General features: G+C 38.9%; 1 protein-coding gene across 1 annotated transcript; it reads right to left on the bottom strand.

The window, feature by feature from the left end:
- Positions 1-6,223: 6,223 nt before the first annotated feature.
- On the bottom strand, positions 6,224-14,437 carry serinc2l (serine incorporator 2, like). The gene is made up of 10 exons (XM_037785254.1): positions 14,286-14,437; positions 11,927-12,088; positions 11,575-11,762; positions 11,383-11,462; positions 11,076-11,213; positions 10,737-10,906; positions 10,560-10,650; positions 9,577-9,751; positions 9,276-9,485; positions 6,224-7,936 (listed from the first exon to the last, which is right to left on the bottom strand). The coding sequence occupies exons 1-10, from the start codon at positions 14,322-14,324 to the stop codon at positions 7,798-7,800; spliced, it is 1,392 nt and encodes a 463-aa protein (XP_037641182.1). The 5' UTR covers positions 14,325-14,437; the 3' UTR covers positions 6,224-7,797.
- Positions 14,438-16,546: the final 2,109 nt, after the last annotated feature.

Raw genomic sequence — 16,546 nt, 5'->3', positions numbered from 1 at the left:
TCTGGAGGAGCTGCAGCATTTATTTCTGCACAAACGTCCACTAGATATACTTAGAGCTAAACTAACTGTTCTGCAGTGTGGAGTGTGCGCGCATGCACGTGAGGTGGAGCGAGCTGAGTGAAGTCAGGCAGGCAGAGGAGCAGAGGAGCAGAGAATCCGGCCCTGGAGACCAAAGCTACGGTCTCCCCAGCGTCCTCTGACCAACACTGTTTAACAGACGGGCTTCACTAGGTATAACTTTGCGGTTTTGGTGCTTCCGTGTAGTTTGTGTTGGAGTCTGAGTCTGAACAGCGTAGCCGCACGCGAGCACGCATATGCAAGCGCGCATGAGAAACCGACCCGGGTGATTTATATGTGTAAGAAGTTACAAACAGTCCCTTTAAAGAATGAAAACAACAAAAATGAGTGCATTGCAACAGCATTTTTGTTAAAGGGACTATATGTAAGTTTTTATGCTTTGTTTTTTTAATCGTTTTTTATTGCCAGTTTGTGAACAGGTTGTAACCTAACCTAAAAAATGAGACCTTACATGACTTTCAGGGTTTCCTCTATCAACCTGTAGACCGCTTTTAATGTGAAGAATGCGGGTAATTTTTTTTTTCCAGGAAAATCAACCATAGCTAATGTTTGGTTAGAAATGGAGTCTAATGCCAACAAACAACCAGCCCCCACCACAACTCAGACTCCAACACAAACTCCACGGAAGCACAAACAAAACAAAGTTATATCTAGTGAAGCCCATCTTGCAAAACAGGAATGTAACCGACGTCGAGGGAAAACTAGGTTCAACATCGGCCGGGCGCTTCGATTCATGGAGGAATCTTCGTTTGATTTTGGGCAAGCGTGAGCAAGAGGACGCTGGCTGTCGTTGACTTAACGGCCACAGGTGTCACTATTAACAACCAATTTCTGATTCTTCCATAGAGTCCCTTTAAATAGGCCTACTTTTCATTTGAAAATTCTCCTGCAGCTCTCCCCCACCAGGAAAAGATATTTTGGTGTAGCTCTATTGCCGTCCGGGTGGAAACAGTAGGGCTTATACACGCTGTACAGTGCCAGAGACAGGTTGAGATAACGAAAAGGAAAAAAAAAAGATGTACCATAAATTGGGACAATTGTGACCCTGGGAGGAAACCGGGAGAGGGCAACGAAAAAACAGGAGGCTCCCAGGAAAATCGTGAGGGTTAGCAAGTATGCTCCTGCCATACCGCAAGAATGAATAGGCTACCTAAAGAGATGCTGACACGGCATCACACGCAAGAGAGATATAATGGAGGTCAGGATGTGAGGCCACAAATCAATTAACTTCCCCTGGATGACTGCGTGAACTGTTAAAGGGTCACACAGGCGGTGTTTTGCAATTGTTTGCACACAGCTCTGAGTGAATTTCCTGCATCTGACCTCCTCATACCATGAGGGACCAAGAGTGTGGCGGGGGGAGAGATGAGGGTCAGATTCAGTAAAGGCCACTAAGAGAAGCAGTCCTGGTATCCTTGAGATCAAATGGTGCTCTAAAGGCCAGCACACATCAGAGCTCACAGGTGGTGGCGACTGGCAGCACACCTCATCTTTTCACCATCACTGTCATGGTGCACAGCACAGGTCATATAAGGACAACAACAGCTACATTTTTCATGACGTCTAGGTGGAGGAGAGACTGGTGTAGAATAAGAAACATTTCATTCTAACGTACAGTTAGTCCCGCTCTTTTCTGTCTCATATTTTTCAGAGCCTGTCTGTGCATCTGCATCCAGCACGCTAAACTCTTTGTTCCCGGTTGTTGAGAGCAGCAGCTCCGCAGCAAAAGGTGGGAGGGGAAGGTGGGGAGAGAGGTGTAGAAAAAGATGAGAGTGAAGAAGACAGTGGGAGGAAGTGAGAGACGGTGCAGGAGACGGTGGAAGGAGTGCAGGGACACGCTGTGGTGTGAGCGCTCCGTGCTGCTACAATATGACTCTGACAGGCTTATGTAACCAGACTGGCCTGGCATTTGGCTCACAGCAGACGCCGGCTGCACTGACTGTTATATAACTGCATTAGCTGCTCCTCTGAGCTGGGGGAGAGCATGCGCACAGGAGAGCCATACACACACACACACATAAACAGACTTTCAGACTTTTAGACTTCCAGCTTAGTGACTGCATTGCACTGCGGCCAGAGAGAGAGGATGGAAGTGATCAAACAGAAATGAGAAAAAAGCCCTGAAAGTCCAGTGGAAGTTCAACAATAGATCAGAAACAAACAGATCGACTAGTGCCCACATTTTATTACACAATGAGTCTGACAGGCATCGGTATCTTTGCTTCCCTCCATCCAGCAACAAGTTTCCCATCCTGAAAAGCCTAATTGGGGTTTAATGTTGGGTAAATGTTTCCAGTGCACATGCAGTATGCCAGCAGGGCTCAAACTCAATTAGCTCCCCTGCATGCTGCACATAATTTAATGGGCCTGGATCCCACTCTTAAAACCCAATTACACCTCAGACAGGCATTTCCAGTCATCCTGTCAAAGAGGTGGTCAGGGATGCACAATGCTCTCCCAAAACAATGCTTATCCAAGTCAACATCAGGAGCAGTGGTGCTATTCAAGCTTCGTTGTAATAATAAACGGCGAAACAGTGCGATGATCTGCGTGTTTCACCGTAGAGAATGACCTTCTTCTTGACAAGTGAATGCAAAACGCAGCTAAACGCTGACATTTCCAGGCTAATGTGGGTGAAAGGGAAGCGAATAAGATTAAGGTCAGGGATAACACTGCAAGTGATAACCATTGTTTCCGTCAATCTGCAATTATTAAAAATCCTAGGATGCCTAACCAAGCATGGCTGCAGAGCCACACTAAGTGGTTCATAATCAGCACATTACGGCCTCTGATCTCTTATTACAGCGACAAATTGCATCTGATGATAACGGAGGAAATGAAGGTGGGATTTATGACACTGGAGCCAATGGCCAAAGATGGAGAGTGTCTTAAATCTATCCTAGGAGAAAAAAAAAAAAAACGAGTTCATATTTGTACACCTGATGATAACAGGGGAAATAAAAGTGTGATTTATGACACTTAGCTAATTTGTTCTCAGATGCTGTTGGCTGCGTTCAAAGGCTGTTCAATTTAAGATGGGACTAATGGAAGAGTACAGTGCAAAGAGTTCTTTAGTCTCATCAAACTCAGTCTGGTGCTTTTACTGTATACTATAAATGCTTCAATCACTGACAGAGAAAAAAAAATATGAGGTAAGTTTACAAGAGTGAGGGCAGTTCTTTAAAGAGTAAAGAGTGAGACTGTGTAAAGGCTGGCCAGAGCAATAAAACTGAAACAATTAAAGAGGACTTATTATGCTTTTGTGCTTTTTCTCTTTCCTTTAGTGTGTTATATAGTTTTTTGTGCATGTAAAAGGTCTGCAAAGTTACAAAAATCCAAAGTCCACGTCAAAGGGAATTACTCTCCCCCACAGAAACACTGCTCCCAAACTGCCTGATACACCTTGCTTGAAGTCCTGCCTTTTCTTCTGTAACGTGGTGATGTCACCAAGTAACCTATTTGCATAATACCTGCCTAGCAGCTAGTTTGGCACGCCCTCAAACAAAGCTAGTCAGAGCGGAGCTGGAGCGGAGTCCGCAGTGTTTGGTTTAGTTGACCAATCACAACAGAGTGGGCCAGCTGACCAATCAGAGCAGCAGACTGGGCTTTCCGGGAGCTCAAACAGAGCGTTTCAGACAGAGGATGAAAAGAGGTGCTGCAACTCAGCCGGAATGAGAAAAGTTAAGCGTTTTTTGAACATTAAAACATGTAAACAAGTTCAAGTAGAAACCCAAAATACAAGTATGTACCTGAAAATAAGCATAATAGGTCCTCTTTAAGGTCAAAACACCAGAGATTTGGTGGAGATGCTGCCTGTCTTTTCCCGTTAGAGGAGTGACGTCATCAATTGACCACAATGTGCATTTAACGATGATCATCGCACTGTGTGTGTCAGGCCAGTGTGCAGTGCACTGCTACAAAGAGACAAGACAGGACTTCCACTCTGCAAAACATTCATGCAATGTGTAGCGTCCCAGCTTCAAGACAAGGTCAGTGCAGGTACACTGAGACAGCCAGTGAGTTTACACAAAAATGACTAAGCAACTTTCAGCGCTGAAAGTTAAGTGTTTGGAACTTTTTCATTACATTCGTTGCTCTAGTTTTTGTAGATTTTTTTTTTACATTTTGCATCAGGGCTTTTTTCCCCCTGCCACATAGAAAATACAATCTCATAGTTGTTACCAGCCGTGACAGCGACGCTGGTATTGTTTTCACCTTGTGAGTCTGTGTGTGTGTGTGTCATCATGGCAAAATGTGATCCAGCAGACACCTACTCTAACGGGAACTACCACAGAAGAATGTCTGTCTAACAGATTTTGTCAACTCAACAGTGTCACAACCGTGCAAGATGCAGTCACGAAACTTTACAGGTGGCCCCCCACTGTACGCCCCTGGCCCGATTTGGTATCGCAGCTGGAGTGATCCCATCGCAAGGTGGTCTCTAATTTTTTGCAGTTGTGTGCTGGTGTCCTCCCTTCAGTGACGGGGGAAATCTTTGTTTCCTCCACTACATGCAAAGACAATGAGAATTCATTTTCGCAACTAAACTGTGACACGATCCACCAACTCAGGATTGTCGCGGATAGGCTGAGCGAGGGGTGGCGTTGTTGGGAGGGTGGAAGTCGACAGGAGGTAGTGTGTCCTGAACAGTTCCAGACAGTGCCAACTGGTTGGAGTGACTGTAGCGGCCAAAACCAACAGGCCCCGTCTGCCAGCTAAGCGAGAGGGAAATAACACAGCAGAGGCTGCGAGCACTGGCACACACACCGCTCTGTCTGTGTACCAGAACAGGGGACACGTCACACACTTTTTACTGCTTCGGTTTACAGTTAGGCAAAAATCTGGTCAGAGCTATAATTATTATTGGATACATACGTCTTTCAATTTAGCTTTGGACTTGTGTCACAGGGAGCTAACTGCAGGGCAAACACTCAGTTAAGGGTCAAGACGTTAGTGGCTGATGTGTGTGTGTGTGAGAGAGAAACAGTGTTAGAGTTTAAGCAGCAAACAGGGAACCACTGTCACAGTAAGGCCAAATAGTCGGACAATCCAGCAGATGTGAAGTGCTTGCAGTGAAGCAATGTGCCAGGCATATGATTAGCTTGTTTTGGACTGTCATCTTTACACATGATATACTTCACCCACAGTAGAGAACATGCTGTGATGCGTCTATCAGCCCCTCCTTTGGTACCTCATGACCTAAATCTATGGGATGATGCACAGAACACATCACACTATCTGCACCCTGGTGACAAATTAGAGATAGGGAGATGTTACGTAAACTCAATAACATCCATGGGGCTCCTAAGTGTTAACATATAAGGGGGAGACACATTAGGTGAATAATGTAAAAAAAAAAAAAATAACTAATAGATATCACCATGAAACTTCCCCAGTTGATTACTTACATTAAGACAATTTTTTTGTATTACAACTTTTCTGAAAATGTATGTTTAAATTTGCAAATGAGGCATTATTATCTATCTCTTTTTTATAGCTCCATAAATCAGAAAAAAAAAAAATCAAATTTTGCCATGTTCTTAGGAATAAAATGTTCTATAAATCAGGCTATGAATGGTATATGAACAATCCCCTCTGTAAAAACCTTCAGAATATAGATAGGAATGAAACTGAGAAGTTTGGTGTATGTAAGTGCTAATGAAGAGGAGATTTCTGGCTCAGAGTCTGAGAAAAAAAAGTAATTGTATGACAAGTTTTCTGAAATTGTACAGTATGTTTACATATGCAAATAAGGCATTATCTAATGCTAACTTTTGGTGAATTTAGGAGAAATCTACAGACACAAATAGACAAAGTGTAGTAAAATAAACACCTAAATGTGTAATTTTGTGTGTTTTCTTTCCACTAGTCTGAAAGAAGACATGTTATGGAAGCAAAATAGCCCAAAATCTCAAAATATACCAATGCATGAAAAACAATGTTTTTGCCTGTAGTGTCTCCCCTTAATTATATTACCAGTAATTATTATACCCAAGTAAAGGTAATCAAATGTTTTTAATCAGATATATTTTGTATTAAACTCCATCTTCATAGCATCCTGATAAGGATAATCTTGCTCAATGTCTCTATTTGACATTTTCATGGGAGTGGAAGGCTTCTATTGAGGCTCCATCAAGACAAAGAGTGAGTGATAGGTTTTCATCTTTATTAAAAACAGTATACGTTAATTACAATATTAGTTCATGTCATATAGGCCTATGCCTTGTGGGCATGCAATGACTGACTCACCACAATGTAAGGCAAGGTATAACGAGCACACGTCAGCATTAGTGTTAAATTCTTTTTTGAAACGCAGGACTACAAAAAGGCACTTAATATTGTTTTTGAAATAATTACATTATAACAATTCTGCCTAAATAATCTCCTCAGTATAGGGCAATAATAATTGTGAAATGTACAATACATTTGACAATATTTGAGAAAGAAAATGAATATAAAAGACATTTAAAAATTCCACTCACAATACTCATATGCAGCCAGAGAAACAGGGAATCTGATTCATGAGCGTGAAATGTTTGAAAAGGAACATAATACAGTCAAACATTTTCAGGATTGTACCAAAAACATTTACAAGTACAAAACCTACTGGTCTTATTTTAACTTATTCCATTCATTGATATTGAGGTAACCACTATATAATGCATAATATCATTGTACCACCATCACAACCATCGACATACTTTGAAAGTCATTACCATTTAACAGCAATTTATCACTTCTGAAATGTTCTTGTTTTGTACACTGCGACAATTAAAAATTCCTTCTTTTTTTTTTTTCGCCCTCTCAACTCAATAACACGCTCCGTAACATTCCTGAAATAATGGCATTTGTGAGAGCACGGTGGACTTCACGCCATCACCTCCTGAACCGTACCGCTGCACATTGCATGATGCTGACTGCTATGGATCAATACATGTCTCCCTGCTGCAAACAGACCGCTATACAGGTATACAGATTGATGCCCGTGGCTGTACACGGCCAAACACAGTCAGACATGGAGAGGCGTAGCACCAGAGATAAAATACCCTGCGTTGGAAGAGCTGAGATTAGACTGGTGGTCTAATTCGGACTCTGGCTCAAGGTGTGATGAAGTGGATTTGTGTACAGCCCGGCAGCAAAAAAGGGAAGCCCTGTTATGATGTGTAGGGCGTGTCATATTAGTCTTATCTAACTCTCACACTCAACTCACGCTGGGGCTCCAGAGGAGGGTTCCCCTCGTTGCCCCCCCAGCACTAACAGAGTCCAGCTAATCAGGGATTCCAGACGTGGCCAATCAGAGAAGAACATCTCACAGGCCCTTAAAAGGGAATCTGTTACTGAGGTATCGAGAAAGTGCCTTGTTATTGAGTCTTTGTTAAGACTACGACAGGCGGAAGGTAAGGGGTTGCCCACGAATGTGAGTCACTGGCAAAGAAAATAACTTCTTGTAGCCAAAAACCTCATCAATCAGGCTAACTAGAAAAATCCACTTACACTATCAAATATCTGCAGTGATTACCACACTAAATAATCATACAAGGAGAGGTAAAACAACACAAGCACAATAACAGCAGAGGAGATTAATTGAAAAAAAAGGAATAAAAAGAAATGTATTTCCTTTATAACAGCCTTCCCATTTCCTTCATAGCATCCTTCACACTGCCTAGTACACTAGGCAAGACACTAAACAACTAAATACAGCTAGAAGACAAGGCGTACTCAGTTGAAATCCCTGTCGGGGAAGATGAGAGGGGCGATGAGGGTCCAGAGGTAGAGCCCCAGGCCTAGCCAGCTGGAGCTCATCTTCACCCACACAGCTGGCATGTGACTCTGCATGGCATGGGTGGTGGTGTCCGGTCTGAGGGAGGACACAGAAGGAAATTTAGTTAAAAAACAATTCAACACGTGCACCGAAATTTGTGTACTGATATTCTTCAATGATTAGAAACAGCACTGTAGAGGGTGAGCTTTTTTAATTTTTAGAAATGCAATTCAAGCTGTGTTCAAGGAGTGGATAACTTTCAGGTAAAGTAATGTGCCCTCTGGTGGCCATGCTGGAGGCCTACAATGACTGTGCAACAACTACTGAGAGCTACTGATATCAAAATGTTTGGGCATCTCAGACGCATCAAATGTGTGTAAATTGTTGCATGTTTTTGTCTCAGAACTGATCACTTTGTCGCTGACATATCTGGAGAATCGTGTGACTAAAAGCTGTCAGTTGGGGTGGTAAAGCTGCTTATTTGTATTTCTATCTGTTTCACATATTGTATCTATCCATATGTTTATCCATTATTTTAACAGGCAAAATTCTGTAATCAAACTCACACCTGGATGTTGTCCAGTTCAACCTCAATCTTGTCTGTTGATCCAACCCCCGTCTCCAACAAAATGACGTTCCCATACAACAAAACTGCACAACCAAAATACGTTTTGAAGGACACATATTTTTTCTCCTGGATTACGGTTGTAGTTTTAAACACGTGATTAACATTGTAAATGGAAACAAAACAAAACCAAAATGCAACAAAACTATTAAATTAGGTTTAGGCAGCAAAACTAAACTAAACTAAACATCATGGTTTGGCTTAAAATGACTTAAAAACAAAACGAAAATGCAAGAAATGACTACGTTTCACACGGGACACTAACTCCTGGGGCTCCTGGGGGAGAGTCCTGTGTTTGTTGGACCCACCCATCAGTAGTAGACTTTCTCACTTATTATACCCATTATTATTCTATAACGTTTTTATTCAACGTATTTTCATTCACGGTCGCTCAATATACTACGTCACCTGCTCTGCGCGTCGCTCGATGTACTACGTCACTCGCTGTACTACGTCACTCGCTGCGGCTGTCTGCGGACTTACAAAGGTATTCGTGATATGTAAGAGATAAACGTAATCCGCAACAAAATACGTTTCCTTCCAAACGTAATTGAGTATGCAATTTAGTTGTATGGGAATGTAATTTTTAGGAAACAAGGCTGGTTAATCACCAGTACAACGATGCCAGTGAGCCGGCATGCACAGTACCATGACCCTGGAACTAGCTGAACTAAATGGAATGCAGTTGTTTTTAATATTATTGATTATACCTGTGCTTTTCCTGCTATGATATACCAAAATGACTGCTGTGAAAAGTATTTGGGCCCCTTATGTTTCATGTTTAATAATCTGTAGGTGAGAGATACTTACTGGTACCAGTTGGTGAGAGTCATCATGATGTACAGGGAGGCCAAACAGAGGTGGAAGTGGAAAAAGGAGTAGCTGTAAGAGACTTTCTCCTCCTCGTTGTCCACGGCCCTGCGTATGCCGTCCTCTCCCACCACTCCCTCTCCACCTGACCCTCCGCCCTCCTCCGTCTGCATCAGCTTGTTTACCGTGGTGTTACTGGACGAGCGGATACTAGGGAAGAGACGGAGAGAGACAGATTTACAAAAATAGAAATAATACAAACTGAACATGAACTATGATTTGTGATGGGTTTTAAACCTACCTGGCATATAGAGTGCAGAAGAGGAAGATGATCAGACCAACAATGCCCTGAGCGTCCCACCACTGCACCTGTCCAGGGGTGCTTTCACCAGGCAGTCCAGGGGTGCTGTCACCAGGCAGTTCAGTGGTGGTGACGTTTGACACTAGACTCAACAGGCTGGGATTACACTTTCGATCTAAGACATCAGAGCACACACACACATTAGACACTTCTTTACACTATAAGAGGTTATGAGAAATACATCATTACACAGTGAGCCTGTTTACACTTGACAGAACCTTGTATTAATCCTGAAAAAATTCAGACAAATGTTATAATTCATATGTAAATGAACTTAAATTTTCCGCAAACACATTTGAAGGTGATAAGAGATGCATTTGGAAATATAAACATATTAATAACAAAGTGTACATGTTTTCTACTTCATAAATACATTACTCTCCCACATTGAAATAAATGCAAAAATGCTGTTTTTCTTTAAACAAGAGTGTTTTCAAAGTGTTTTCTTAAATGTCATTGTCAACAGTGAAACACCAAAACAACAGAAAGTTTTTGTGCTACTGTATTTTCCTGTTGTACACTAACTAATGTTTTTAATCAGTCCGCTTTGCAATATAAGATAAGCAGCTGTTGCCTATGATATCTAGCAAAGACAAAAAGTGCGTGCAGTGTTACAACATCAGTAAACTACGAAAGAGGTAGTTCTACAGAATGACGTGTAGGTAAAACTAAGCCTACAGTCACCACAAGCGTGCCCATTGTTGTCATTCACTTGGGAAAGGCAAACAAGGAAGGTGTGTCAACTACTAGCAAAAAGCACCTCTTTGTTCCTAAAGCATGCCGTGGAGAACTCACCAGTATGATCAAAATGCTGCAGCAGATAACCAGCAAATACATATATTGACAGAAAACAGTGAGTATAATCACAACTGAACATGCCACCAAAAGCTACAGAAAAGAGCTGAAGGTAACAGGCGACTCACTTGGATTGTTGGTCATTGCAGACCAAGTGACATACATGGTGTAGAGGGAGATGAGTGAAGGCTGGAGCAAACCGGAGTGTGGCTGGACTTCCTGTAACAAACAGGACAAACATACACTAAATGTGTTTTCATATGTATCTGCATGAGTATGTCCTTATACTGGTCCGCACACTGTACCTGTATCTTGGGCAGGATGGAGACAATGGAGATGATGATGCACAAGATCAGGTTGAGGCTGATGAAGACCTTGTGCTCTGTGCAGTCGTCTGGCTGTGTGTAGTAAACGTAGAAAAGCACCACGGCAGTGATAGCCAGTGCGTAGTGGAGGATGGTGAAAGACAGCAGGCCTGGAAATGACATGGACATACATTCACACGAATGGCTTAAAACCACAACTATAACAATGCGCTGCTGACTTGGCCGGCAGAGTAGATTAGTCTAATCAAATATTACCTCAAGAGTATAATAAATCATTTGGCAAATATGTGAAAAGTCTCTTTCAAGTCAACGCTGTACCTGCAAACCAGCATTTGTTGTCACTATTGTCAGCATTTTCTACCCACACCTTGTTCCAGGAGTGGGCAAAGTCGATGAGAAGAATAAGTTGGATTAGAATGAAGATGAAGGATCCCACGACTCCGAAGTAAAACCACACTGTGAAGTAGAAAGGAAAAATAGCTGATGCAGCTTCCTAAAACGGTTGAACAAAAATAGATATTTCTCCTTTGCCTAAATCAGCTATACAGCACAAAGTGTCTGCTCTAGAAAAATGTATGGTACTGTATATTACTGTTTATAGTAATCCAACAGAGCATGTTAGTACCGGTATGAAATTTTCCATCAGGGATGAAGAAAGCTCCCACTGTAATCCCAACCAGGATCAGAAATTTAAAGAACCAGAACCTGTAAAATAAACAGTCACAAACCCACCATCAGTACAGCAGACAGACGAAAGTAGCACATCCCTCCACCCTCATGCACATGTATTCCATGTAAGCTCAATAAAAGCACTTACCCATTTTGAATAGCTGCACGTGGGTCCTTGCTGCTACGGACGCGAATCATGATGGCGAAGAACAGAAAGAAGAAGCAAGTCATGGCGAAGCACATGCGGTACACAGACTTGTAGCCCACAATGACATCGCAGTTAACCTGGTTCTCGAAACCGGGTATAGCACTTCCTCCCTGGCAAAATCCTGGGATCTACAAAAACAGCAGAGGACAAATGTTATCGAGAGAGTATTCCTAGAGAGAATGTGTAACAATACTTAACAATACTACTGCAGTAAACAGCATCTAGCAAGTGAATGCAATACAACCCTGAACACTTGTTATACAATTGCAATGAGGAGGAACAGTGATCTCACTTTACTGAGCTGTGCCTCCATGCCAGGAAGGATCATGATGACAGATACCATGGTACCCATCAGCAGGAAGAAGGAGAACACCAGCCGTGTGATGGTGGAGCTGTTGGAGGAGGGACAGCAGCCACACAGAAGACATGGTGCTGAGCCACACAGACAGGAGGCCTGTGAATGATGGAGAGGAATTGCAAAGGAGTGGAAGGAAAGAAAGAGTTAAAAGCTATGGACAAGACAGGCTTTTACAAATAAGAAACAGTCAAATGAATGTAGGCAACTGCTTTGGCAGAATTTCAATCATAAATAGGGTTTTGTTCCATTAGAGACAACCACAACAACAACAACACATAATAGATGTAACTCACACTCTGCCTTTTATTTACTCCTCTACTTCATGGGTTGTTTTTTTGTTTTTTTTACATTTATCCTTTGGTATTGCAATATATTGTTATTAATTTTTTTTTAATTTGTTTGTTTGTTTTATTGACACAACAAACATTAATTACTTCTTTATTGTTTTCTTCCATTTACATACATGTTCTTTTTAAATATCTATAAATTGTCATTTGCTTAATGAATTGTATATATGTATATATATATGTTTTTTGTTTTTATTTTGTTCTTTTTTTTATTATTGAATTGATGCTTTGGCAATATTGTTCACCTGACAGTCATGCCAATAAAGCAAATTGAATTTAATTTAATTCTGAATAATATATAAAGAGTTAAAGCTATGGGCAAGACAGGCTTTTACAAAATAAGAAACAGTCAAATGAATGTAGGCAACTGGTTTGGCAATCATAAATAGGGTTTTGTTCCATTAGAGATACTGGACTGGTAAATTATTTAGTGATAGCGAATTTCCTTTACTGGCTTCAAGTGGATAAGCATCACCCACAGATCTGACTCATCATCACCATATAACGTTACCTGGCTAAGTTAGGTAACGTTATAACATGCTGATCACTCTGTGCAATAATTATATAATTATCTGACGGACACTTTGTGCAATAATCTGGCAAAACTGTCATCTCATCAATATATATATTGTATTTTTTTTATTGTATTATCTTTTATATATTTTTTTAATGTTTATATTGTACTATCTCTTTTTTTATTGTATTATCTTTTATATATTTTTTTAATGTTTATATTGTACTATCTCTTTTTTTATTGTATTATCTTTTATATATTTATATTGCACTCTCTTTTTTTATTGTATTATATTTTATATATTTATATTGCACTGTCTTTTTTATTGTATTATCTTTTATATATCTGTTTATATTTATATTGCACTCTCTTTTTTTTGTATTATCTTTTATATATATGTTTATATTTATATTGCACTATCTCTTTTTTTATTGTATTATCTTTTATATATTTATATTGCACTCTTTTTTTATTGTATTATCTTTTATATATTTATATTGCACTCTCTTTTTTTGTATTATCTTTTATATATATTTTTTTATGTTTATATTGTACTCTCTTTTTTTATTGTATTATCTTTTATATATTTATATTGCACTCTCTTTTTTATTGTATTATCTTTTATTTATTTATATTGCACTCTCTTTTTTTATTGTATTATATTTTATATATTTATATTGCATTCTCTTTTTTTATTGTATTATATTTTATATATTTATATTGCACTCTCTCTTTTTTTGTATTATCTTTTATATATATTTTTTTATATTTATATTTATATTGCACTATCTCTTTTTTTATTGTATTATATTTTATATATTTATATTGCACTCTCTTTTTTTTGTATTATCTTTTATATATTTTTTTTTATATTTATATTGCACTATCTCTTTTTTTATTGTATTATCTTTTATATATTTATATTGCACTCTCTTTTTTATTGTATTATCTTTTTATATATTTTTTTTATATTTATATTGCACTCTATTTTTTTGTATTATCATTTTTTTTAGCACCTATGGGATTGTCACAATCTAATTTCGTTGTACTACACAATGACAATAAAGGGCTTGAATCTTGAATCTTGAATCTAGCTAACTCAGCTAGGTTAAATATTTCTATCGTGAGTGCAACTGGCCTGTTCTGACCACAGACTTCACTATTTGCATTGCTGATTCATTATCTCGCAAAGCCAACTTCCTCTAAATGTATACCAACATATGTCCAGTACAGCCAGTATTCAACGTAAAGCCCAATAACTTAACTCACATTAACTTACAGCGAGAGCCTTTAACTGTCACGTAGCTGCTTATTAACGTAGCCTTTAACTCCTTTAGCTCACCTCAGTTTAGCTCTCCTAATATGTACATATGGACGACGACAGTGAGCTGAAGCTTAGTTAGTATGTAAGATATTAGATTTAGATACTTACACAGCTTGCTACAGAGCACAAAGCCAGACAAGCCCCCATGTTGACATCAAAATACTGATGTTAATGGTAGTGAGCGTCCCGTTGCTTTTCACCTTCCTGTAATAGTATACACAACAAAAACAGCCGGAAGCTGCTCCACTGCTTTTCAAAATAAAAGTCTTTTTTCAAGATTCATGATTCAAGAGTTTTATTTGCCATTTGCACCGAATATAAGTACATTGGAAATCTGAGCAGTTTACACCCAGTCAGTTTTAAGAAAAGAAAAAAAAGGTAGAAAAGGCATAAGGTAATTACAGTGCAAAATAAGTAGCACATTCAACTCAACACAATAAATCAATAAATTATTAAACTATAAAACGCCCTCAGTGTAGTCAATAAATAAACTAAACTACCCTCTGCATAGGAATAATACCCCAGAATACAAATATACAGTATATGCTCCATGACCATGTTAAAAGAACTCTCAACAATATTTAAAAAAATAAATAATTAATATATTTCAGACAATTACACAGTGGAAGGCAGCATATTGCACAGCATTACAGTCCATTCAGTTCAGGTGTACTGTGTGTCAATAATGGTATGGAGGTGAGGTGTGGGGTATTTGTGTCCCTCTTTAATGTCCTTTGCCACCAGTCTTATTGTAGCTGGGAAGAAGCTGTTGTGAAACCAGAGGTGCTCGTCAGAACCGTTTCTCTTCAGAAAAAATATATTACTACAGTGGATTAGTGATAAGAAACCCTCTGTTCAAGGCTGGCATAAAGTCATATTTGAGATGGTCCCTTTGGAATATCTTACAAATATTCTACATGCCAAAGTAGATCAGTTCCACAATATTTGGCAGCCCTATCTGAATTATATTGGACCTGATCTCTCCTCTACTATCTCACAAGGAGTCTCTTGAACATGAACTCATATATCCTGTGACTTCCCTGCACTATGGACTATTTCCTATGACCTCCTATATACATTTTTTGATCTGAGCTGTACCAGTGTTTGTTTGTTTGTTTGTTTTTTCATTATTATTATTATTATTATTGTGTTTGTGAAATTAAGAAAACCCAATAAACATATTATAAAAAATGAATAAATAAATAAAAATATTCACAATAACCTGAAATGACAGGAACACCTAAAGTTTAGTTTCCTGGACCCACACCAAGATATGTTAGTTTGAGTAGGATGAAAATAATTGGGTAACACTTTACAATAAGGGTACATTAATTAACATTAGTTAATGCATTAATACGCCTTCATTAACAGTTAACAGTAACTAAAGTGTCTAATAAGCATTTACTAACGGTGTTCATGATAAGGTATTAATTTATACATTATTTAATGCTTTAAAATACATTATTAATGCATTAATAAGTCTTAATTAACAGTAACTAAAGTGTCTAATAAGCATTTACTAACTTACTTCATTAACATGTAACCCCTTAATAAATGTTGACAATAGACATTTGTTAACAGTTACTTAATGGTTATTATCTTATTACTTAACTGTTAGTTAATTTTCATTACTGTATTAAGAGATGTTAATAACTTATTTTAAAGCATTAAATAATGTATAAATGAATACCTTAGTTAACATGAACACCGTTATTAAATGCTTATTAGACACTTTAGTTATTTTTAATTAACTGTTGATTAAGGCTTATTAATGCATTAACTAATGTTAATTATTGTACCGTTATTGTAAAGTGTTACCAAGAATGGTTTTATCCAAAATAATCTCTGCCTTTGCGAATAAAAATTGTACTGTTGTTTTTCTTTTTAGGAAAAAGCACATCAAGCTGTTCCCTATGTGTGTTGTGGTGGCACTGTTTATTTAATTCCGCCAATCAAATAGTCTAGTTGTGTGTGTAGAGCATAGTAGATAACAGGACAGTAAATATGGGGACTTTGAAACCAACCTTCTGTCCTCTCGCTCAGTGTATGTTAAAAACTACATGGATAGCAAGAGAGAGTCTGTCAGGTGCTGGACAGAAGCCTCTTCAAAGCCCCGGCTGTTGGTAGTGCACCAGCACAGCAGGGAGCCAACAGTGATTGGGTTATTAATAGACTCTTTAATATCTAACCTGGAGAAAGAAATATGTCAGTGCCAGACACTCAGTTCATTCTTCACGAGTATTGAGTTTATAGTTGAAAATAAACCCACAAGAAATAACACAAAGTGGCCATGCAACAAAACATGAATGTGATTAAACCTGCAGTAGGCAGAATGTTTTCGGCATCGTTGGGGAAAAAAATTCCATAAT

The sequence above is a fragment of the Sebastes umbrosus genome, chromosome 11 (genome assembly GCF_015220745.1).
Source record: "Sebastes umbrosus isolate fSebUmb1 chromosome 11, fSebUmb1.pri, whole genome shotgun sequence".
NCBI classification, from domain to species: Eukaryota; Metazoa; Chordata; class Actinopteri; order Perciformes; family Sebastidae; genus Sebastes; species Sebastes umbrosus.
This window is presented reverse-complemented; position numbering and strand designations above follow the sequence as displayed.